Below are 26347 nucleotides of genomic sequence, written 5' to 3'. Positions count from 1 at the left end.
AGAATGTTATCCTTGAAGTGCCATAAGGGGGGAAAAAATGCAATAGTTATTTATTTTACACCAACTGTTTAAACAAACGTTTGGTTAGGCTACAGGCTAATCATTAACTTAATATTGTTTTGGTTATTTTTAATTGATAATAGTCCACCAAAATAATGATAACGTTAAATAAATGGTATTCTCCTTCTTCTTATTAATTATAACAGTTCGTTTAAGTAACAGGGAAAACGTAGCCTATCTTTATTGGAGATTTTTTTTTTAGGCCCTATTGCGGTAATATGATATAGGCCACACGTGTCAAACTCATTCCACCGAGGGCCGAGTGTGTGCGGTTTTCCGCTCCTCCCTTGAACTTGATGGATGACATAAGGTCACTAATTAGTAAGGAACACCCCTCACCTGGTTGTCTACGTCTTAATTGAAAGAAAAACCAAAAACCCGCAGACCCTCCATGGAATGAGTTTGACACCCCTGAGTTAGACCTACATACCGTGTTTTGTTGTGAGAAATTAGGGATCAGGTTATTCCTTCTAAAATTAGCATCATATGGTCATCTATCAAAAGATTTAGAGATCTTTTTAAGTATCATCGAATTAATTTAGTCTACTTGTAGAGAAAGACATGTTGGCCTCCTAAGTTAGAGAGGCTAAAGTTGTGTAAATATTTAATTGTGGTTGCTTTTGGAAGATTCCTTATTACTGAAATTGGAGTTGTCGTGGTAGCCATAGGCTATTGCGTTCACTGATCTGTCAAATTACCTGAAACAATTACAGTGTTAAGAGTTTTTATTATTAATAACTATGAGACAGCATTATTATGATTCATATAATTATTATTAGGCTGTCGTGATCAATTGTATTACCATTGCTGGACGCAGAGGACTGCAAGTACACCGCGCTGTCAAATCTCATTGAACACGTTCACAAATACCGTTCAACAATGCCAAGAGAAGCATGATTGCAAAAAAATTCCTGCACGCTACCGGCCCCTCAAGAAAGACATAAGGCAACAATTGTTCTGTTCCCCATCATGAGATATTAGCAAATGTTCAATCATCGTGAAATATATTTGAGTGCGTGTATGACGAGGGAGTGTGTCTATGTGTGCGCATGTTTGTGTGTGTGTGTGTTCGTGCGCGCACGTGGGTATGTCTTTCTAAAACAAATGACGTCCAATGAACATGTTGTGGAAGTGTATTGCTCCTTACAAACATAATGGATTTTATACAGTCCAATGCCACAACACAATACAGTGAATATCAATCACAGACGTCCGTGCTCCTCAGTAATTCTGCACTCAAAGGACAGTGTCAATGCTTTCAAATGAGAGGTCATCATTATGCCTTTATGAGCCAATTCAAAAAGTCGGCCAACATGCAAATCGACAGATGAATCTGGTAAAGCAATACGCATATTTGCGTCCACGCGCACAGCTCAGCAAAGCGTGCAATGTAGTACAGGTAAACACCGGGAATGCTTTTGCCGCGAATTCAAAAACATGACGTAATTGATGACTTCAGCCAATGAAAAGACAGAACTGCCATTGACGTTGAAATGACTTTTCCATATAAGGACTAGTCTCCGCCCTTGTCAAATCCACGCTTGTCCCCCTCGAGAGCACTAGAGCCTCCGAACCCGAGAGAAGGTGCGCTCCGCTGGGACAGAGGAAGCATAAAGAGACGGGGAGGGAGGGAATGAGATTTCTTGCTACCCAATCCCCCTTTTCCCCTGGGAGAGCAAGCCTTGCATGGTCCGTCCCTCCCTCTTGTTTGGTAATCATTTCATTTTACTCCTTTTTGAAGCAGTCGCTTGTTTTATCCCACTTTTCATTTCACAATCCCGTGCGCGTATGTTCGCCTTCTTCTGATCAACTTCGGCATCTCCCCTCTCTTTACTCAAAACGAAAAGGTATCCTAGATCCCGGCTGATTCTTCTCCTTCGAGATGCTTAACTGTTCTAGCGCTCACCCTCTCTCCACCCTCTTTTAACTTGAGACCGGTTAAGCTTGAGCGAACTGAACTGGGGTTGGAATTAAAAATAAAGCGTAAAAACCCAAAGGGATACGACGCTCGTCTTTGGATAAGGACCGCTATCGCTTTCCCCCTTGTTGCACTTTGGGGAAGATTCTTCCCTTTTCAGTTGCTCGTCGTTAATCCAGGTGGCCTTGTGATTTGGTTAAGAGAGAGTTCCCAGAAGGTTACTTTCATGTTCTCCATCCAGGACAGCCTCCCGCGGGGAGCCTTGACCATGAAAGAGGAACCGCTCACGAGTGGCATGACACCGGTCCGCTCTTGGATGCAGAGCGCGGGGATATTGGACGCGAACACAGCAGCACAAAGGTAGGTTAACATCAACTAGACGCACATATGATATTCGCTGGACAGGATGCTGACAGATCACTGCAGATTGCCCGACAGTATACACTCGTAGCCTATACGAGAACCGCTCACAGGAACGCTAAACGTATAGGCTTACTGCGTTCCGGATAGAACGGTTGGCATTTTATGTAGGCTACTGTATCCTGCATTGATTTGCAAAACAACTCTAAACTTAGTGCCCCAATACTTGTAAACATGTAGCATGTGTAAACAGCCTAGCATCACAAAGCGTGGTGAGTGGAAGGCATTGAGAACGATGCGCTTTCACATGATATGCCCGAATGAGCTCCAAGCAATTTGCTGTTATTGAAAACTCTTGACGCCAATAAATAACTAAAAAATAACTCAACTTTACAACATGCACCTTCCATCTAATAGAACGGCATCATATCTCTCGCACGAGTGGCCTAATGTAAACCAAACACCGTTCCACAGAAGTGTTGGCTAAACAGTAAGATCACCTCGAAGAGTTTGCATCTGTGCATACGTTGATTGGTTCAGGAAGCCCTTACACATAGCCTAAATAAAACCCCAAATTATTTATATTAGACTTTGTTTTGAACAAGTGCCAGTCCATACGTACAGCCTAACATAACTATCATATGTAGGCCTATGCCTATATGTGATCTAGGCGTAAAGTTGCATCCATTAAACTATGAGATTAGTGTTGGCCCATCATATTGAATGCATATGAGCATCATTGCTTTTCTATCATTTTAAACTATACCAAGACACATTCAATCGAATGTTACTCATTTAGGCTATACGAAATAGCTGTGTGTCCAGCTGTGGGCAACTCGATTTTATGGACATGCTTGCGCTATTGTAAATTATTGATGTGAAGATTGACAGCGTGTTAACAGGTTCACTATGCCACACAAGGAGAACATATCCTTTGTATTATTTAAGCCTACCTACAAGTGTAACTTTTAAGCTGTTTTGAAGTCATAATTAATTATAAGGGCTTAATTAATAAAATGTAATATTTTCATAAATCATTTCAAATTGATAAAGTATTGATTAATGCTGATGTTTGGGTCTAAAACAAATAAAACACGGTTTGTATAATATAAATAAATAATAGGGTAGGTGATCGTATTGAAAATATTTATGATGTGAGTGTATTGGCATAAATTGATTGGTTTCACTCAAATGTTTAAATACATGACTTCTGCCTAGCCAAAATAATCTAGACCATTTAAATGCCTATGCTTTCTTCTTTAAAATCTGATAATAATTCTATATAGGCCTACCGACAAATTACTTTTTGGTTTTAACGTTTCTGCGTGAACATCTTTAACCATCCAAAGTTGTCATCACGGAAAATAGTCACGACAAACCTGCCCTGTCCCTTGAATGAGGGTATCGCAGATTATATGATATACTATGTTTATTATTTATAATTACTATTAAAATGTAAACAACTCAAACCGTTGCTCCTGAGTTTAGGTTAATATTTACGTCAGTTTGCGGCATCAACAATTTGTTATGGTGCCCGGTGCACGTTGCCGACAGTTTGACACATCCCGTTGTCTGAACTTAAAAAATTAACAGCCAAAAAGGTTAACAAGAGCAAGCCTACTGTAGCCCACCTTTACCATCTTGCATGTTCAATATGCTATTCGTTTTTCAGTGCATTTTGAGCATGCACGATGAGACTATATCATATATGCTCAGAGTATAGGCCTATCGTGTAAGTGACCCTCAGCTCTTCACGAGGCCGCGAGTGGTGGTGTCATGTTAGACAACAGCAGTACGTTATAATGAACTAGGATAGATACGTTTATTCTGTGTTAGTTGTCATTCAGTCGCACACACAGACATCCACCCGGGAGTTCAAGTCCGATAAGCGGGTCAATTGACATGTCCGCTCACGGGTGAGCGCGTCTACGACACGTCGTAGGCTATACTGGTTTTCTTACGGTGTCAATCCATTTTTAAGTCCACAAACTTACTTTAATGTGTTCACAATTTTCCCTTTATCACAATGCTGCTATGATATCTTTTGGGGAAAAATCGACCCGCAGCAACCTGCACCTGCATAACTGTAAATGTCAGTTTTAATATTTGGTGTTCACTGAATGATGCTTCATTTAATGCGACATTTAACTGACATGCAGTTGAATTTCGCATTAATTAAACCCATGTGTCACACATTTATCCTCTGTAACACAAAGAGAATTCATAGAAGTGATATGCGTTGAGTGGTCGGCAGTATACAAGTTATTGATCAGTACTGGTTGACAGTTGCATTACTTTGCAATGGTAGCTACACTTCAATTTGGCTGAACAGATATAGGCTATACGGTGGGTGATATATACTGTTAAAGTGCATCACTTTATATTATGTGAATTATTGAAAATGTAAAATGTACACTTATCTAGATTAAGTGAAATATTGAAAATGTAAAATGTACACTTATCTAGATTAAGATATTGCAAAAATAAGACAAGTGGCTTTTATTAGTGACAGTACATTCGTTATTTATTATAGTATTTGAATTGTTTCCAAAAAATCATTATCCGAGACCATTTGCTATACGATTTTATCATATTTTATTTTTTATTTTTTTATAACAGGTTGTCAGATAATTCTCCTTCCAAGGGCATAAAAAGATTATGCATAGCTCAACAGACATGTCCTTTTTTTTGTGTTTGACTTTTGTGGAGTACAATGTACATTCACCAAAACTCCTTTGAGGGGCAATGCCCAAACATTGAGTTTCTATATGTCAAGTCACATTGCAGAAAATAGTTGCATTTGTGAGTGTAGATGAAGCTGCTTGTTATGGGGTAAGGGAAAAGTACTCTGTAGAGTACTTCTTCTCTGGATTCTGGAACCGTAGTGTACTCTGCTTGTGACCTAGTGTTCATAAAAACGGAACTGGAGACTGTGAGTTAGTTTTGTTCAGCGCTAGAATGTGGTTGTGGATAGATCTGTTATGGATAGCAAAGTGTTTCATTAAGAAATGGTCATTGCTGATTTAAATGTGCAAAGCATTGGTCTGGATCGCTTTCAGAGACACTCCCCTAGCTTATGCCCACCATAACTGCCTTTCCCGATCTAACCCCAAAAACAGCCATTCCACTGAGGCAGGGAGAGGAGGGGTGTGGGTGTGACTGAGTGGTCTGCACAACTAAGGAACAGATTTAACTTGACCCTCCCCAGTTGCCACTGTAAAATCGAGCAAAGTGAATTATGTTGCCCCTGTCTTTGTCTGCTAGGAGGAGGAAGGGGGGGGGGGGCGACTTAATAAAGTGCAAGTTCCCAAGCTTAGCAGAAGACTGAGTGTTCCGTGGTCACTGGCTTCAACCGATGAGACTGATAGCCCAGGATTCTATATCCAGAGCCCAATCCGTCACTGCCTCAATCATCGCCAGTGACTGGACTCAAAATATGGAGACAATACTCCCTATTGGCCTCAGGCATATGGGACGGAGAAACCCATTTGTACAGACAGACATATTTGTGCGGTGTGGCACTCACTCATATTTCACATCACCACATGTCGTCTTGGGAGAGATTTTTGTCCAAGGTTCATTTCACTGTAACCTATCATCATTCACAATCCCCGAGGTCAATGAATATGTCTGACCTCTTATTTCTTATTTGTTAGAGAGCAAAATAGTTATCGTGAAATGAGCATTTCTCCTCTCCTTCCCCCTATTCAATTCAGCTACATTTTACTGAGCCTTGTGGAATAGTGTCTGATAGTTCAAACAAGGCCCTCAGTGCATTCACCCTGTTGCAGCGTGTTCCTGTACGTTCTATCTAACACGTTGCATGGTGGTGACAATATGGCGACTCGCGTAAATACATATGGCCTGCTCTTTGTCTCACTGCTAAATCTCAGCCACCAGTTCATTGGATCCCGCAACAGAAACAAGTGTTTCTCGCCAGCTGCCCCTAAACGTGCAAACAATTAGTTGGCTTGAGCGAGGCCACCATCTTTTATGACCCCCATTAAAAGTGTGCAGGTGACCAACTAATGGTTTCAGCTGTGGCCCACTCATTAAGTTTGCAGAGGTATGTGTGTTGTGAGGACCAGGGTGCTGCTTTGATTTTCAGTCTAGGGGCAGGTGTGCCTCGGCTCAACCTGTAGTAAACACTGGACAGGGAGAAAGTCTAGTAAAATATACTGTTGCAACCTGAGGAAATAGCTGACACCAAACAGTGGAAAAACTCAAGGTGAAGATGTACTATGCATTTTTGCTGATGAGAATTCACCGATTTTTAGAGAGTATTTGGTGCTTGCTACAGTACATGCCAAATAAAGTAACTTATGGCTTAGGTCTTGATATACAGTAAAAGTTGTGGTGCAATGATGGATAGAGCACCATTTACCCTTTACCCCTTGATGTTAAGTGTTTGCCCACATGTTTTGATTTGCATTTAAGTTTGAACTAAACACACTGTCTGTATCCATCACCGCTGTTGCGTAACTTGTTCCACGTGTGTGTGCACTGTGCAATGCTTTTGCGAGAGAGGCAGCAGTTCTAGTTGAGAAAACTGTTGGTGTTTGATTTTCATTTGTGAACCCTAATCGTGTGTGTCATTTTTTTTATTTACCCAGCCAGCTCAGAGAAACATTACCCCATTGGCCAAAAGTGCTGTAGTTGTCTTGCTGCAATTGCCAAACAATTGGACGAAAGGGATTTTTACCCTAAGATAATGCTCTTTTTACAGTTAGAGAAAAAGGTAGAAGTATTTCTGACAGTGTGCAAAACACGAGTGTGAGTGTTTGTACAGTATGAGTGTGTACCAATTAGTACACAGTGAGCAGTGTTCCATGTGTGAGCGTGTCGTAAGTGTAAAAAACAAGTTGTGTCGAGGATCTACAAGCGTATCTGTGTGGGTGTTAGCTGTGGACTTGTTTGTGTGGTTTTGTAGGCCAGTACTTTTCAAATCCATTTTACAAGTAGTATTTTATATTCTTTGAAGAGATGCTCATTCCTTTCTACTTCAATAGAAAGTACTACTTTTCTGATACACCATTACCTGCATGGTTTTGTAGGCCAGTACTTTTCAAATCCACTTTACAAGTAGTATTTCATATTCTTTGAAGAGATGCTCATTCCATTCTATTTCAGTAGAAAGTACTACTTTTCTGATACAGAATTTCCAGTAGGGAAGTGAGATGAGTAGGAAGAGAGTGGAAGGGTAGAGGGGCCTCTGTATCGCTATTCTGAAGTGAGGTGTAAAAACAATGTGAAACTGATTTTCTTTTCAATATCCGTTTCCTTGCGAAGTAATTGATGCTTCTCACACGTCAATGTAGTGGCAACATCCCTCTTCTGATGACCGAATTCTGTTCAGATGTTATCAATGCAGAGTGACACTGACGTTTTTCAATTGCGCTTGTAAGATTGGGATGTTTGATTGGTCACTGACTGGCCAAATCATTCACTGGGTTTTTTGAATTCTAAAACGGCATAATGAGATTCCTGAAACCCGATTGCTCATAGACTGACAGATGTTCAACTACGAGGCAGCTTATTGCTTTAGCGATGGGATAGTTCATTGGGGCAGATAGAGTAGACCGTATACGGGATTTGTTTTCCACTATGATGGTGTTTTTGTTTTAGATTTCTTAAGGCAAAGCGTTGTCGTAGCTGCGTAACAACCTTGCAATTGGTGGGTAATGCTAAATGGTTGGCCCTATGTTGTGAGAGGGGAGAGGAGAGATTTCTAAGGGAGTGCGGTGGCAGGTTTCATCAGACATAACTCCAGACTGAAAGCATCTGAGACTACCCATCCTGCCTACCGAGGGTATAGTGTTTCAAAACACACACACACAGGCGAGGGCTGTCCTCCTGCCGTGTTCCAGGCTTCCACTCATTAGCTCATATTACACGGCTAATAAGAGCTAACCAAACAAGCACTAGGGAGGGAGCGGCCCTGACTGGGCAAATGTATGCCAGAGTAATTGTGTATCGGCTGCATAAATTACACTCTTCCTTATGCACACACGCGCGCACACGCACACACACACACACCAACATTTGCATATATTTCATGTGATCCCCCCACCCCCCAACATTTGCTGGTGCAATTAGTGTAAGTCTGAATTTAGATAGGTCAATGTTCCTTACATTGGTTTTCCATGCTGTTTTATTCTGATACCCCCCCCCCCCTCCCCTTTTACTATCTCCTTTGGTTTCGTCCTTGGTTTTATACTCAACGTCTTCTCTGTGTTAGACCTATATCTTTGTCACCTACTGTCCTCTCCAGGGACAGACCAAGTTGCAACCCAGAGAGGGGTGGCCGTACAACCACCACAGAGGTTGTGTGATTTACAGTTCCACTATTCATTAGATTAACACAGTGGCAGTAGGCCAGAGAGAGGAGATTGTTAATACTCTGCTTGCATCCCATTTGTATAAACAAGGCAATGGTATATGGCTCATTAGGCCGTCCTGCAGGAAGCAGCCGGCCGCGCTGGTTAAAGACTCCGCCACTCGGTCGGTAGGTCGGTCACACCCCATCACCCAGCTGATTAATGCTGGAGGGGTGTGGGCCGTGTCCACTGTGCCCACTCTGGTGGCACAGGGGATGCTCTCTACCCAGGGGAGAGTGGGGGCAGTGGGGAGGGCAACCACTGATCGCTCCCTTAAAGCCACAATCTGGAAGATTTACCAGCTGCTCATGGGTACTATTTCACAGCTATATGTAGAACAATATATTTTATACACGTACGTGCACACACACACACACACACACACACACACACACACACACACACACACACACACACCACACACACACACACACACACACACACGTACAGTCAACAGTGTCCATTATAGAAGGAGAACCCTTCTGCTGCATGTTCATTAGTAGATCATTTCAGAGCAGAAGTCTCAGTGCTTAATATCTATTTCCCTGAAGTGTGCAGGCCCTCCAGCAGTGAGGACTTTAGCCCGGGGTTACCTTTTTCATTTATCATAATTATAATTTGCTGCATTGCATTAAGCCGATACTGCCGAAGAATGTACACTTTGACGACCATCCTAATGCTGCATGGCGTATAGCTGGACCTAAAAATGAATTCAAATGATGTAGAATCTCTTTAAAAACATTTTTTTTATAGTCGTTAAAACCACAACTCAAAATCTTGTTAAATTCTCGAATGACTTTAGATCAATTGTACCATCCCATGTTAAAACGACTCGTTCAGTAAACATACCATCCCTGTCGGAGCGTTGACATCAGCCACAGAATGGACATGGGCTTTTGGTGTCAGCTGATTGTGTTGAGAGGTGACTGGATGACGGTTGCTGCTTCACACGGGATCTCTTCCTTCAGCGTTTACAGTGGGGGTGAAGTGTCAACGCGCATGTAGGGTGGAGCTCCGTCAGAAGATCTGTTAGCGCTATTTGTTGTTGGGCTGTTGCCCTCTGATTTACACAGCCTGTGTAGTAGAAACCTGTGTGCCATCGATACTGTTTTTATTATACTGAGTGCTAAGGCCATGCGCTACAGGCCGCCGCGCCCAGGCATAAGTGGATGTGGCTGCAATTAGCATAATTGAAATAATAACGCTAACAAGCTTTCTGTGTTGATAGAGTGCAGAGAGATCTGGATGTGTTGAGACTGGCTCTGGCACCGCCGCCGTGGCTGGAGGTCTCAACGTATCCCCGATGTTCTGGCGTAGCTTCATAATTGGGGTAATGGTGTTGAAGGGGGGTTTCTACATGTAATTGGAGGTGGGAAGTGATATGATAGTGAGGGCTGTTTCTCACTCCAGTCTTGTTTTATTAGTTGTTAGGTAGTTAAGTATCATTTTGAGTTTTTTTCCCCCCAGACGATTTCCATGCAGGCCATGGCAGTAGTACGGTCACCTAATGTTTGTGTTCAGCAAAACATCTAGCAACTTCATGGGATTTTTCCCCTATCGACTTTTTAGGATTTGTTTTTGACTTTTTGCAGGACTTTTAATGAGGGTTTGCTAGAGAGGAAAAATCCCCTATCAGTCCCACACTTAATATTTAGTAGCACTGAAACCATGATGTCAGACAGGCCCTAACTCTCTTTCTCTCATATCTCCCCCCGCGATGTAAAACGCCATCCTCCCATGTGCAACCTTTTTGTCTTTGTGTCTTCAGAACTGAGTCCAGGAATTCGCTTTCAACAACTGGGTTACAAATGAGGCAGTAAGCATTGGTAATGGGGTGCAGAAAGGTCACACCTGTGTTAATCTAGCGCCTGCGGACTATACCCATGAGCGCAGAGAGAAAGCAAAACAGGCAACTTTCCAAAAACACTCGCTCCGCCCTCCAAGAAAAATGCAGCACGTGAATAAATATTTCGACATGAACTGCTTTGCGCTTTCACGTGGCGCTGACTGGTAAGACGCTTCGGGCGGGGCGGTCACCCATGCTAGCAAAGCAGAGATCCGGCGTTCGAGCCTCGATGTGAGCCGAATCAGGAGGAAGTGGTAATTGCTAAGCAAGCAGCGTGACGTCCATTACACTTGGAATCTCGTATTGATCATGGTTATTTGTTTTGTTAGTGTAGCTAAATGAGATATCAGCAACCAAGTTGAACAGAGATTGATACCAAAGCATTATGATATTTAGATGTTTCATTGATTTAACAGTAGAGCTCCTATAGCTGCCTGCAAGCGTTTGTTTATATATTTAGATCTGTCTGCGTTTTTAAAAAGCAATTACGCTCATGCATCCTTGAACATTTTCCTGAATGAGGAATCAATTCTTGGATCTAAAAATCGGTTTAAATTGAAGCTATGAGATAAGCAGAGATGCATGAGATATCTTACTAAAAAAAAAAGCTCTCTGTCCACGGCCTAGAGAAGTTATGCACAGTCTTCTAGGCCACAAGGTACATGTAAAGTCAATCAGCCCAAATCAGTCTGACACCGCAATCTGCCGTCTATTTTCTTCACCTGAAGACATGATTCTGCACCATTTTCTTTTTACATATGTTTATGTTAATTTCCATTTAGTTTATTTTGTATGTTTCTCTCATGTAGTCTCAACTTCATTTTTTGTTGTTGTTGTTGCAAGTGGTTATCAATGTTCACCACAATCTGCCATTTATTAGTGACAGGTCAAGAATCAGTGTGTGTAACGTCACCCATTCAGCTTCTTCTAGATATCATTTCCTCTTTCTCCAAAATCAACTGAATTAAGTTCAGATGGTTAAAAACCTTCTACATTAACACCTCTCCAAAGCTTTGAAACCTTTTCAATTCGAATTTGTCATCTATTCCACACCATGTCACCTTTTGAATTGGCATTCACTTCCAAACTTCACTTTTAATCTAAATGAACTCCGACCCTGGTTAGCAGTGTGTACGTGGTGTTAGCAGACATCCTCTGTCTCTAAACCAATGGTGAAAAGGGCCGTGTGTGTGTGTGTGTGTGTGTGTGTGTGTGTGTGTGTGTGTGTGTGTGTGGGGGGCGCATATGGCGCATGCCGAGTGTGTGGAGGTCTTTTATTCTCCGGGCCCAGGGGATGCAGGGCAGAGTTTGACTGACAGGTCAGGGAAAACTGGAGTGGCACGGTTGCCAAGCCGAATGGTACCCCACAGCGCTTGGCACGAACCGAGGCAGACGCCGCCTTCTGGAGTCCTTGCTACCCAGCCAAATTCACATTGTTGAGGTGGTCGAGGAGACAAATAACACAAAGGAACGCGTGGCACACACAGGGAACGTGAAGAGAGGGCCAAGTGTCTTTCATTTATCACTCTCTCTCTCTCACTCGCTCTCTCGTCTCCACTTTTCTCTCCTTCTTTTCATTATTTGTGTTTGTGTTTTTAATTTAGGGTTTGAAAGATTACTGTTTGGGTTGTTTTGCAGTTGGTGCTGATAGTAGTAATTGACCTGACTAAGATCCATTTTTGTCAGAACAATGAACACGTTTCGGAAACGTAGGTTTCTTTAAATGAAACCAAGACCTGCATACTAATACATATCAGGACTCTAGGCCCTATTCAATCCCAACTGCTCCAGGGTTTCTTCTTTGCAAGGCGTCATACTTAAATTATACTTAAATTATTGGAAAACTTTCTTTTAGTTTCACACAGTAAACAACATTTTGTTTTACCTGCAGAAACAGCTTGTGATTGAATAGCGCCTGCTGTGTTTAGAATTGCCCCGGTGCTCCGTGGCTACACGGTACTAACCACATTTCATCCTTTTCTCTCTCCCCCATTTGCTCTCCCCCTGTCCCTCTCTCTCTCTCTCTCTCTCTCTCTCTCTCTCTTTCTCCTATCTATAGCGGTGTAGGTCTGGCCCGGGCTCACTATGAAAAACAGCCTCCCTCGAACCTACGCAAATCCAACTTCTTCCACTTTGTGTTGGCGCTGTACGACCGACAGGGCCAGCCCGTGGAGATCGAGAGAACCTCTTACATAGACTTTGTGGAGAAAGACAAAGTAAGACCAACACACAAAGGGGAATGGGGTGGAGGGGGTGTGTGTCCAGGTATAGCTGGCATTGGGGATAAGAGGGTGGCGTTGACGCTGGGGCCAGTGTTTGTGGGACGTCATTCCTTCTGCTTCGTTCAGTGCTATAGCGCAGTGACGCTTTGAAATATGGAATGTCTAGCACAGAAACTGTGGATGCACTCACAGTTTTCTTGATGTCAAGTCGAGAGCAATATTTGTTTCCCCCTATAATGTTCCTCGATGTATTATATACAGTATACTGCAATGTAATGTAATGCATTTCTTTAGTGAATTCGATTTTTATTCATTCTATATCTAATATCTATACATTCTGTAACAGAATTGTATTCTATTTTATATACACTCATTTAATTATATTGATTTTATTTTATTTGAATTTCATAAACACAATTGTACACATTTATTTGAAGATAATATACTTTATGTAAGTTATATATTGATTATGTCCACCTCATAAATAAAGATAATGTTTTCATTTAATGAACAGATTTGACATATTGTAAGTATCTGTTGTTAGTAATTCAATACTAATTCAAAGTATTTGATTTTAGAATGTACATTAAGCTTTTGAGATTTCTTACATTACCGAAACTTCCATAGAAAGATTGTAATCCTGAGAGCTGGTTGAGGATAGAAACCGTTCAGATATGGAAACACTCACAGTTTACAAAGAACCTGTTGGGGGGCAGTGATGAGCAGAAAGCAGGAAATCTTAAATGAAGCGGTTTTGATTCAGCTTTAAATCAGACATTAAACTCAAATAGTATTTTTATTTAAGTAATTTTGATGAGGTTACATGAAGGTATCTTTAAAAAAAAAAACTAATTTGTGTTTATTCATTTGTATTCATTTATATTATTTCAGGGCGGCAGGTAGCCTAGAGGTTAGAGTGTTGGGCCAGTAACCGAAAGGTTGCTGGATTGAATCCCCGTGCTGACAAGGTAAAAATCTGTCGTTCTCCCCCTCAACAAGGCAGTTAACCCACTGTTCCCCGGTAGTTCGTCATTGCAAATAAGAATTTGTTCTTAACTGACTTGCCTAGTTAAATAAAAATTAAAATAATACAAGATAGGAGAGCAAATATGATGATTTGATCATTTTTTTACATTTTTTTACATTTTAGTCATTTAGCAGACGCTCTTATCCAGAGCGACTTACAAATTGGTGCATTCACCTTATAATATCCAGTGGAACAACCACTTTACAATAGTGCATCTAAATCTTTTAAGGGGGGGGTACCTCTCTCAGACATGCTTATGAAAAGCCTTTGAATTCATTTTAAGCAGTAGTTGTTAATGTCATTTATTGTACATTCATGTGCCATCTACAAGCTCTGTTATATAGTTGACCAGTCTATGAGGCTCTCTCTCCCTGTCTCTCTCTGCCTCTGGTATTTGTTCAGCAGTACCTGTGCTCTCAGTGGTAATGGTAACCCACTTCTCTACCTGCCGCCTGGGCCATTCTGCCATGCTGCCAGGGGGTTGTTCTCAGTAAAAGGTTACAGAGAACAGCTCCGCCCACGGTCAGGAGGGACAGCGGCCAGCTGGCACGGCCGCTCCTCCCGTCCTCCCTGCCCGTTCCCCTCTGCCTTGACCTCCAGCCTGCCCCTGGGCCCCTGCCAAGACTCCACGGCACACTTGGCACCGCGCGGCGGAGGGGGAAGGAGAGAGAGAGATTGTGAGGGAGGGAAGGAGAAAGAGACATGGAGGGAAAGAGGGAGAGAGGAGCGGATGTGGCCTCTCTCCCGGTGCCCGCCCGTTGAAGAGGTGACACGAGATCAGTGAGAGCGACTTGGCCCACCTGGGAGCTGAGGTCATCGGTAACCGTGGCGACCAACACTAACTGGGCACTGTCACTTAGACTAGAGATAATGTCTCCTCTCTTTCACTGCATCTCTCTATATAGCTGTGGTAACAGGGTTGTTTTAGTTCTTACCTGGGTTGGTCCTTTTGTTCTTGCTGTTTGATTTATTCCTGGCTAGACGATGCAACACTAAGGCAGCTGGTTTGTTGTGTGCGTGTCTGCGACGGGAGTTGGAGGAAAGATGGAGATTCCATGTTGTATATCATCATGGACCTGCGGTGGGATTTTGGGCCTAGACAAACACTCAAAAATAGCAAGGGCTTAGCAACTTCATAAATATAACTCAATCAGAGAACGGTATGGATTATCCTCAGAGTTTATGGGAAAAGAGATTTGTTTTTAAAAACATGAACCCCTAGATCTAACTTTCCCAGAACTGTCTTCCTATACGAATCTAGTAGATATTACAAATGTTCACTTTAATTCATATGTTTTCAGTTGCGTACCGTTATTAGATGTACCTGTTATTGTGGACACACAGGCAGTGTGATATACCTTATCTAACAGCTTTCTGATGGCAAGTTCATTCGACCTCAAATGAAACCACAAGGTAATAACAGTGTTATAACAGCGGATAACCAGTATTAATGCTGGTTGGTCCCCTGAACTCTTATGGGATTTATATGTCCTCTTCAGATGATCTCTAATTGGATGCAGTGGATGCCGTATTAGTCTGGGTATTCCCCGTGGCACCAGAGTTGGGTTTAAGATTTCAATTTTGTGGCCCAACATCTGCTTGGATTAGGACCGGGATGTTGGTCTCTTCGGAGAATGTCAGCGATAGAGTAGATTGAGACGGGAGCGTAGATTAGGATGCTCTAGTTCTTTTTTTCCCCCAGGTAGTTCATTTTGTTGTGAGATATTGGATTACGTACAAGACCCTTTATGACAATATCACAGCAGGGGACTAAATGGGCTGATGTTGCCTTTGATTTTGGGTGTCACCTCAAAAGCTGAGAGCCATCTTGATAATTTTCTGTGTTTGCCTTTGACTCTTTCAGGAGTACAACGGAGAGAAGACCAACAATGGCATCCATTACAGGCTACAGCTTCTTTACAGTAACGGTAAGACCACGATAATCCCTCCAAACATATTGCAGAGTTCTCTCTCTTCTTGCTACTCTCTGTGGAAAGATTAGCTTCAGCACTTTCAGGAAAAACATTTGACATTTACATTCTAGTCATTTAGGAGACGCTCTTATCCAAAGCAACTTACAGGAGCAATTAGGGTTAAGTGCCTTGCTCAAGGGTACATCAGCAGATTTTTCACCTAGTCGGCTCAGGGAGTTGAAACAGCGACCTTTTGATTACTGGCCCAATGCTCTAACCGCTAGGCTAGGACATTAAATAAAAAAGACAGCATAAATATAAACGATAATCCTTATCACATCTGGAATTATATTTGACGACCACCAAACCCTAAAGTCTGTTTTGGTCATTAGGGAAAAGAACTTGAAATTTGAACACTGATCACTGATCTGTGGTCATTTTAAAGCACACAGCTGAGATTCCTGTTGCCATGGATTTTGTTTTGAGACCACATCCCGAGAAGAAACAGAAGACTGTGGGTGGGGTAGAGTACAATTCACAAGTAACATAAAAATGACTTTTTTTTTAAAGGACAAAGAAATGGTGAGAAAACACCAAAGCCTGACGCAATTACAGGCAAGAAATAGAAAATCGTCTCGTTTCCCATGGTCCTTTTTGACTACCTACCCCCTGTTGTGTTTATGCCGTATTTACGCTCCATTGCAAAGCTAATAAAAGATAAGCAATAATGATTGCTATTTAATTTGTCTGTGAATGAGAATTCCAAAAAGGCAACGGGAGCGAGGGGAACTCGGCAGTTGCAGCCGGGAAATCATAAATAGTAAAAGCTAGAGAGCACAGGCTTGTTTGTTTTTGCTGAGGGGGGTTAGAAAAGCTTGGTCTACATGACAAGCACTACAGAAAACATAAAGACACTATGGGGACACAAATAAACAGAATTCAGTGAGAAGACGTTATTAGAAATTTGTTGTTTATGTTTCTCTTTCGGTGAAAGAAGTGAATTAGCATTTTCGGCTGATGTTTAGATTGTTGTTGTTGTTGTTGTTGCTCGAGACATTTCATTTGGCTAAACCACACGCCTACTTCTATGCAAATTATTTACAGAGGAAGATGACGTTAAACCTGTCATTCTGTCAATGGATCTTAACATTTCAATAATCCAAATTGGTGTCATGTGTTATTGCAGTGTAATTGCGGGATATCTGCTACATATTTGTGTTGTGTTGCAGGCATCAGGACAGAACAAGATCTGTTTGTACGGCTAATAGACTCCATGACCAAACAGGTGAGCTTTCTCCTTACTCTGATCCCAGCCTTTTAACAGGTGACCAGTGAAGTGTGAACATTGTTTCCAGTAACAGTGTTTCACTGCGTATCATACTGCAACCCACCACCCATTTTGTACATAATGTAACATGAGTCAACCTATCCCACCTGAGATTTGAACCCATGAACACAGACACCCTTCTGTTATTTTACCCGTTGAGCTAAAGTGCTATCAATTTACAGTACCCCAGTGGCAAATAACTAGTCTTGACCAGTCAGGCTAGAAGACATAGGGGCAACCTGGCTCCAACATACACTGTGCTGTACTGTACACTCCTTCCCATCCTCCCTCCCTATCCCCAGCCCACCAGGCCCTCCCTATCCCCAGCCCACCAGGCCCTCCCTATCCCCAGCCCACCAGGCCCTCCCTATCCCCAGCCCACCAGGCCCTCCCTATCCCCAGCCCACCAGGCCCTCCCTATCCCCCAGCCCACCAGGCCCTCCCTATCCCCAGCCCACCAGGCCCTCCCTATCCCCAGCCCACCAGGCCCTCCCTATCCCCAGCCCACCAGGCCCTCCCTATCCCCAGCCCACCAGGCCCTCCCTATCCCCAGCCCACCAGGCCCTCCCTATCCCCAGCCCACCAGGCCCTCCCTATCCCCCAGCCCACCAGGCCCTCCCTATCCCCAGCCCACCAGGCCCTCCCTATCCCCAGCCCACCAGGCCCTCCCTATCCCCAGCCCACCAGGCCCTCCCTATCCCCAGCCCACCAGGCCCTCCCTATCCCCAGCCCACCAGGCCCTCTCTATCCCCAGCCCACCAGGCCCTCCCTATCCCCAGCCCACCAGGCCCTCCCTATCCCCAGCCCACCAGGCCCTCCCTATCCCCCAGCCCACCAGGCCCTCCCTATCCCCAGCCCACCAGGCTCTCCCTATCTCCCGCCCACCAGGCCCTCCCTATCCCCAGCCCACCAGGCCCTCCCTATCCCCAGCCCACCAGGCCCTCCCTATCCCCAGCCCACCAGGCCCTCCCTGTGTCGCCATGTCAGGCTGTCACAGATCGATGCGGCAACCAGGTCCTCGACAAAGCGCCAGCCACGGAAACCAATCAATAGCCCTTAATGTGCTGCAGCGACGGCGCGCCGGAGACAATAATTCTGACAACAACACAAGGAGCTTTCTACCTCGGGTGCGCCACTCAAATCCCTCCCTCCTGCCTAGACTTGGACAGGCAGACATGCAGACTTTGCATACTGTAGTGTGTCCACCCGCAGAAAGGCAGCCATCTAGCAGCCAGAGGGGGGGCCAGGTCTATTGATTGGCTCTTAGGAGCCCATTCTCAGACACTCCTATTGGCAAATTCGAACGTATTACTGTATATAATGCATTTACCTGGAAGGCAGTATGTTGCACACAATAGGAATACAAATAATCTTCCTTTAGCAGTGGATGTGTAGGAAAATATATCTGTTTGATATCCCCCTTCAGTCTGTCCTATCATCCTCAAAAAAGCCGAATCTTGACTCTCCTTTTTGCCTTTTTCGACATGGTGGTATTACTCACGTACGTCCATGATATACCCCCATGAAAACTCCCAGACTAGCTCCAGGGGGTGGAGCAGCTACTTGAATCAGAAATGATGATGTATAAATATCGACCCGATACCCCCCTACACCTCCTCTCCTCCCCACACACACTCCCACTCCCTTTCCCTGGTCCCTGTTGCAATCCCCACCCCTTCTGGCGAAATTGGCAGATTTTAATATAGAGGCTGGGAGGAATCAATAATGCAGAAGTGGTCGTTATCCTAAAAGTATTGTCCCCTTGGGGTGTGTGCGTGCGTGTGTGTGTGTGTGTGGGGCAACTGACCACCTAGGTGGACGAGGTAGGGGTACGTCATTGGGAGTGGGATGGAGCACTCCCTCCCTCTCTTCCTCCCTCCATCCCTCTGACACAGGAGGTATAGAGAGAATGAAGGAGGGAACAGCTCCTCTCAGTGGTCATCCGTCATCCATGGCCGACATGGCAGCTCCAGTGAAGGATGCCCAGGGGGTGGTCTCTCTCTCTTACTGGGGCTCGCACCGCCATCTGTCTGGGAGGGGTGGAGGGCCGGCCGGGCCGCTCTACACCACGTGGCTCTCCACTATGGGGGGGGCTACTCCCTCCACCATCTCTTCAGTCTAACCTCCTTTCTCTCCCTGTTAATATGATATGAAAGTTAGACCAAGCGGCGCTTACGCTAATAAAGTGTCATCCACTTCCATTGTAGATATTTAGCAGACAGTGATAACGAACACGCGCACAAAGCCTTTCCACTTATATGTAGTCACAGCCTTTACAGGGCTATGATCGGATATTGTACAGGGAAAGCACAAGTTCAAGTACAGGGACCCAAAGAAGACTAAACAAACATAAATACCGGCTGCTCTTTTCTTCTCAGGCGATCCTCTACGAGGGCCAGGACAAAAACCCAGAGATGTGCCGTGTCCTTCTCACCCACGAGATCATGTGCAGGTGAGTTCCACTCTATTTAAAGGGATATTTCACCCCAAAATCAAATGAATGGGCACGATTGGCACCATCTAAATTAATCTGGGATTGAGGTCTGCATTTTATGGCAAAAATTGATGTTGGGGTGAACTTTTCCTTTAAGGGATCAACACAAGGCTCAAGGTTAAAGTCCCATTGGTGAAAACCAGTTAATTTAATGCAAGAAGAGGTATCCTTATTCCTCTGTGGGCCATCCCTCTTCGTGCTATATAGTCCTCTCGTTACAGCCCTACAGGGTTGCTCTCATTAAATAAGTATAGTTGAATTGAATACCATGCTGAGTCATTATCTACCCACTGTGTGTCTACCGGATGAAGGCCCATGTTGATGGGGTCTTTATGTGTTTGTGTGTGTTTTGATGGAGGTCGGCTGGGCGCAAGTCTGTAGGGCGTTGGTTAGGGCCTGGTAGGAGTGAGTTATAATTATGCAATACAGGAAGTGCGTTTGTGTGCCGCCTTGGACACTGGGGGTTGAGGAGTTTCACGCCTTGGCCCACGAGAGGCCTCAGCTGGTTGGAGGAGTAAAAAGAGTGAGGGAGGGCGTTGGGTTCGACACAGCCCTTTACCTTTTCCACTGACTCAGTCATCCCTGTTGGAACCCAATTGCATATGCATCAACCGCTATTCAATCAAAACCTTGATCTGGACGTTTCTGGGGTAAGACAATAGAGAGCATTTACCTGTGAGAAGGCAATTGTTGATTAGTTGAATCAATAATTCAGCTAAGTGTTGAAACACAGAATGCTGATTTGCCTCACCATGGAAACCCTCCGTCTGTTCTTTTAATTGAATCAGGGTCTAAGTCATGATTGTACTCATTCTATGACCTAGTTGGGGAAACCATATCATGTATTATCAGAGGGTTGTCTCCCGGTTATCTCATGCATCTTGTTTCACGTTTCAAAGCCAATTTCAAACAGTGCATGGAGGAACATTCAACTTTTCAACATTTAGTTGAAGAATGGTCGATACTGAAAATGTAGGGACTTCTTTGAGTGACAGACCCATTGTCTCCTCCTTGGAGATCCCCTCTGATACGTCGCTTCATTTTCCTAATGACGGTTCCACTTGGCGTCGGTCATTACGTGATTGAGTGTAATTATTAACTATCCTTCCCCTGATGAATGCCGTGTTTCCATTGGCTAATGAGAAGGGGATGAGAGAGATGCGCTCTCTTTCTTCATCTATCTCGATCTCCCCCTCGGTCTCCCAGTGTGACAGGGACGTGATGGCTGAGGTGTCTTTATCTAGTCCCGTGTGGTGTTGCAGCCTGGCTCGCTGCCGTATAAAGTAACACACTCAGCCAGCAGTGGAAGTATACTGTAGCAGCTGGTAGGGACCCTCTCCGGTATGTCCATGTGGTCCCTGGTGGTGGCTTTGAGACTTGTCCCTTTGTCCAGAACTCTCTGAAGATAAAGAGTAGTTCTCTCGTCATAGAGTTAAAAGCACTGAACCTATTGGAAGGTTTGACAATTAAAAAAATGTGCAATGAGTTTATTCGTCTTTAGTTAGATAGACATGACGACATTATAGATTTTAGGATCAAAATGGAGGCCCTTTATTTACAGTGTTTTAAAAAACTTGTAAGTATTTTTAAATATTACTACTTGACACACACACAAATATCAACTTAACTATGTCAGTAGTTGATTAGCAAGTACATTTGAAGTGTCACTGTATTCCATGTAGTGTCACTTGAATTGGCTCACAATATCAACACAGCATTCTTTCATTTGAGACTGGGTCTTCCAAAACCACCAAATGGGGCTTTGTGGTAGTCAGTTGGCATGGGCCAGTCATCGGAGGACTGTGCTATGGGTACACAGGCTAGCCAGGACTGGGCTCTGTGCACCAGCCCCGGTGCCAGGCTGGAAGAGGGCACGCTGTGTGAGAGAGAAAGGCTTGCCACGGGCGTCCTCTCCCAGCCAAGCCGGCTGTCTGCCTGCCGTCCTGCCGCATATCATTAGGTCTGGCTGCGGCCCTCATGTTTGGGCTGGGTAATTACAGCACTTGCCCTTTGAAAACAAGCCCTCCATTGACAGCCATTCACTGTGTGCGCGTCTTATCACAGGCCTGTGATCCAACAGACTGGCTCTGTTCTCCATCCCTCTGATGCCCGTCTTCAGGTTCCTCAGGGAGCCTTTGAAGGCTTCTCTTGTTTTTTAAAGCTAAACTCTGATAGTTCAGCTTCGAAACACTCCTTTTTTTAGTGCTTAAGTAGATTCCACTTGTGGGGATCATTTGAAGTATGCCTGGCTGACTGAAGGGACAATGATACTGATGCTTGTGACCAGCCAAGGCAGGCTGCCCATCTTGGGATAAAACTGGCATTCCAGGCTCACTTCTTATTGTAGATTCGGTGTGGGTCCTTTTTGCTAGATTGACAAATCATCAAGTTGGCCTCTCTGGTTTCGTTGCTGTGGCGCTCACTGGACCAGCACTGCTCATGCTCAGTACTATTTTTCGGCTGCAGCTGAAAAAACCATAGTAACGCTGACTGGATATCCAGTCTAGTTGTTTTGTGGGACTCGACTGACTTGCTGGCCTGTGTTCTCAGTCATTAGCTAGCCAGGGTGTTAGCCAGTTTGGGCCCGGGGGGAAACGTCATTAAGGCGATATTGTGGACGCTCAGCCAAGGTTTGTTTTCGTGTGCGAAGGGCCCCAGGTCCCCCGAGGGGCCTGGCAGTGCTCCTGGGGTCCAGTTTGTTTATAACACTTTCTCAGTTTGAGGAGGTTGTCACCACAGCAGCACCATTGGGTTTCCAATGCTAATTGGTCTCCTGGAACTTTGCTAATGGTTCCAAGTAGCTGGGGGAATAAATTATTGTGGTGCGTTCTATGGCAACAGTCACACACACACACAAAGACCAGGAAAAAAAACAGTACTTAGTATGTTTTTCTTCTACTTAGAGATCAAACGGTGTGATAAATGATGCATAAAATGGGTTAATTTGGCATTCGGTGGCTCGGTTTTAAGCTTGTTTGTCAAATGGCAATGTGATTCATGACAGCATGGGTGAGTGTGTGAGCATAATTGGTCCTCGGCAGGTCATGCAATATGAATAATTTTGAAGAATAAGAGGGTTGGTTTCAATTATCTTTTGAATAACACATTTATATTTAAAATGGGACCTTAGTTACTGTTAACAACCTGCAAAATCAGGACTCCCATTTCAATTTCACATCGCAGTGTTAGAGGCGTCACTACAGACCCAGGTTCGATCCCTGGCTGTATCACAACGGGCGTCCCATAGGGCGGCACACAATTGACCCAGCATCGTCCAGTTTAGGGGAGGGTTTGGCCGGGGTAGGCTGTCATTGTAAATACGAATTTGTTCTTAACTGACTTGCCTAGTTAAATAAAATACATTTGAGTCACTGCATGAAACAAAGAATTTTGAATGTTAATGTACAAAAGGCGTATATTGAATCCAAATTCAATTCCTGAATGCAATGTAATTGACACTGAATGAACTGCTAAACTACTAGAAAGTATACCACTACCATCAAATGGAAAAACTGAAAAACTCTCTTTGCACTGTGCTGTTGTTACACTAGACTGAATCAGAATGATTGGGAAACTGATCCTCATTGTCCACCATCGCATGGCGACCAACCAGAAGAGCACATTTAGCTGAATTCACACCCCCTTTTCTGAAACGGCATGCCACCACATGAGCAGTTGGGCAGGGGCAGAGGGGCAGCGGCACAGACCTGGGCAAGGCCAGGGTGGCCATGGCGGTGTGGCAGGGGTGATGGCACGGGGGCAGGATGGAGGTGGCTCAGCACCGGGCCGGCCAGGCCATCTCTGGGCGCTGTCCAAACTGTCAGCGAGTCGCTGAGTGACCTTGGCTGGAGCCCTGCCCAGCTGGAGCGTGGGTCGAGGTGGGGGGATGGGGGAGAAGGGGGATAGCAGATTGCACATGGTTCCTCTCTGACTCCGTAGTCCGCTGTATGCCCACTGTTACCAGAGACCGTCCAGCAACTCTAGTAACAAATGATTATAAATGTTTTTAGTAAACCTAAGTGTGATAGCGAATTGTCTTTTGTATTTTTTTTCCTAGTCGTTGTTGTGACAAGAAGAGCTGTGGAAACCGCAACGAGACGCCCTCCGACCCAGTCATCATTGACAGGTAAGGACACACTCCTTTTGTTCCACTCCTTTCTTTCACAGCCACAAAGCAGGCAAGCGGTGGGACCAAGCAGGTAAGCAAGACCAAGCCTTCGTGGTTGTGTCTATCATTGGGCCTGTCAGGCTGGCTGGGGTATACTGACCTCCTCCAGAAGGACAGTAGTGGCCTCTGAGGGCACAAGGGTCATTACCAAATCCATGTTGGCTCGTTAGACTGAGCTTGGAGAATGGCCAGGGGACAGGAGAGCTGGAAGCTTGGAAACCAGTGATCCACATATACAGAGTCACAACAAACACACACACACACACACACACACACACACACACACACACACACACACACACACACACACACACACACACACACACACACACACACACACACACACACACACACACACACACACACACACACACACACACACACACACATATAAACACACACATACAGACATGTCTTCTTACCTCTTGCTGCCTGTGGTAGGAGTAACAGTCTAAAGCTACAGAGATCATGTCACACCTTGTTTTCCTAGATCAGGTTAAGATCTCAGTAAATCTCATGCTATTGTCTTTAGTCAGACCTCTAGCCATGGTTGGTGAGTAATGGATTACCCCCCCAAAAAAAACACTAGCTGTAATTCCTTACATTACCAGCAATAATATTGTAATCACATTACAGATACTTTTCAAAAACTAAATGATTACTTACAGGATTACTTTTATATTCAGAAAGGATGTTTGACTAAACATCTTTGACATCTTTGTTTTCTCAATGACATTTGAGTCAGCATTGAAAAAGTTATTCCTGAGCAAGTCTGACCACAAGGTAGAGACCACTATGATTGACACCAAATGTGTTTGATGGATCGCGTGAACAGAGCAGGAATAGGCTTTTATAGGCTACAGTCCAAGCTATGTCTTCCAATGGTGTGACTGCTGTTGGTATCCAAAGATTATCCAACTTGAATAAACGTTTGGAGGACGAAAGCAGTGGTGTAGCCTACGGGCGATACGGATATCACTTATTTACATCTCTCATTGATGTGAATCACACTGCTGCTCTCTCATTTAGCTATTTGCGCCTTAGGCTTCGGATTGTGGTGGTTGTGGATGGCTGTTTACAATTGTATTTGTGTATTTTATCCCAATAATGGTTAAATTGAAGAAGCTTAAGCTGCCTATCAATCATTGTTTTTGCGATCAGTGGACAGCCAGTGAAAAATGCGCTCTAGCAACAGCTGCACAGTGTAGACTTTTTTGACTGCAACCAACCACAGGAGCCCGCTGTCAATAAGTGTAGATGACATGCTGCCGCTCTGCTAATCATCAGATGGGGGGAGGAGAGGAGGTAGGGGGCCCATGTGGGTAACTGGGGGGCCCTGCCTTGGTTGGGTGACTGATTCAGGGCCGGCCCTAACCTTTTGAGGGCCCTAAGTGAGATTTGGATGAGGGGCCCCCCCACCTCGCGGGCAAAACACTTTAGTCGCCCCCCTCTTGACAGCAGAGAGAAAGCTAATTACCTACTATTCTATACATTTTGCTATGACTTATGCCATGTTAATGATATTTGAGTGACAGTGACTAACAACATCAATGGGGGCCCCCTCGAGGTCAGGGCTCCTGGGCACATGCCCTGTGTGCCCTGTCAGTATTCGGCCATGATTAATACAAGTTTAGATAGCAGGTAAGACTATTTTACAAATCTAAAAATAGTTACCTGACATGGCTAATTGAGTGATTATCAGTAACTGACATAACAAGAGAAAAACTGCTGATGCACAACCACATTTCTAAAGTGCACCTTGTGTATCCTACTATTCTAACTCTCAACAGTAAGTTGAGACCCCGACTGATTGTAAAAAAATATTATGCTCAGGTAAAACAATTTTGGCTAATCTATATTTCCAAGTCCTATTCTTGAAGATCAAGGGGTATTACATTAATTGGAATGAGTGGAAATCTGACAGACTTTGGTTTTTAATGTAAAGATATTACCTAGCTAATATACTGCTCCAAAAAATAAAGGGAACACTTAAACAACACAATGTAACTCCAAGTCAATCACACTTCTGTGAAATCAAACTGTCCACTTAGGAAGCAACACTGATTGACAATAAATGTCACATGCTGTTGTGCAAATGGAATAGACAACAGGTGGAAATTATAGGCAATTAGCAAGACACCCCCAATAAAGGAGTGGTTCTGCAGGTGGTAACCACAGACCACTTCTCAGTTCCAATGCTTCCTGGCTGATGTTTTGGTCACTTTTGAATGCTGGCGGTGCTTTCACTTTAGTGGTAGCATGAGACGGAGTCTACAACCCACACAAGTGGCTCAGGTAGTGCAGCTCATCCAGGATGGCACATCAATGCGAGCTGTGGCAAGAAGGTTTGCTGTGTCTGTCAGCGTAGTGTCCAGAGCATGGAGGCGCTACCAGGAGACAGGCCAGTACATCAGGAGACGTGGAGGAGGCTGTAGGAGGGCAACAACCCAGCAGCAGGACCGCTACCTCCGCCTTTGTGCAAGGAGGAGCACTGCCAGAGCCCTGCAAAATGACCTCCTCCAGGCCACAAATGTGCATGTGTGCTCAAACGGTCAGAAACAGACTCCATGAGGCTGGTATGAGGGCCCGACGTCCACAGGTGGGGGTTGTGCTTACAGCCCAACACCGTGCAGGA

General features: G+C 44.3%; 1 protein-coding gene across 8 annotated transcripts in view; it reads left to right on the top strand.

The window, feature by feature from the left end:
• Positions 1–1421: 1421 nt before the first annotated feature.
• LOC106611650 (transcription factor COE3) overlaps positions 1422–26347 on the top strand; it is a 96983-nt gene continuing 72057 nt past the window's right edge. Inside the window, exons 1-6 of one of the 8 annotated variants that reach the window (XM_014212078.3) lie at positions 1422–2338; positions 12621–12777; positions 15675–15738; positions 16953–17008; positions 19429–19502; positions 23602–23670. In XM_014212078.3, the coding sequence (XP_014067553.1) occupies positions 2205–2338; positions 12621–12777; positions 15675–15738; positions 16953–17008; positions 19429–19502; positions 23602–23670 (554 nt within the window). In that variant the 5' untranslated portion in view covers positions 1422–2204. The remainder of the gene's footprint in view (positions 2339–12620; positions 12778–15674; positions 15739–16952; positions 17009–19428; positions 19503–23601; positions 23671–26347) is intronic. The other 7 variants (XM_014212084.3, XM_014212077.3, XM_014212079.3 and 4 more) reach the window with 7 other exon arrangements.

Source organism: Salmo salar, chromosome 09 (genome assembly GCF_965601325.2).
Source record: "Salmo salar chromosome 09, fSalSal1, whole genome shotgun sequence".
Classification (NCBI taxonomy): Eukaryota; Metazoa; Chordata; class Actinopteri; order Salmoniformes; family Salmonidae; genus Salmo; species Salmo salar.
This window is presented reverse-complemented; position numbering and strand designations above follow the sequence as displayed.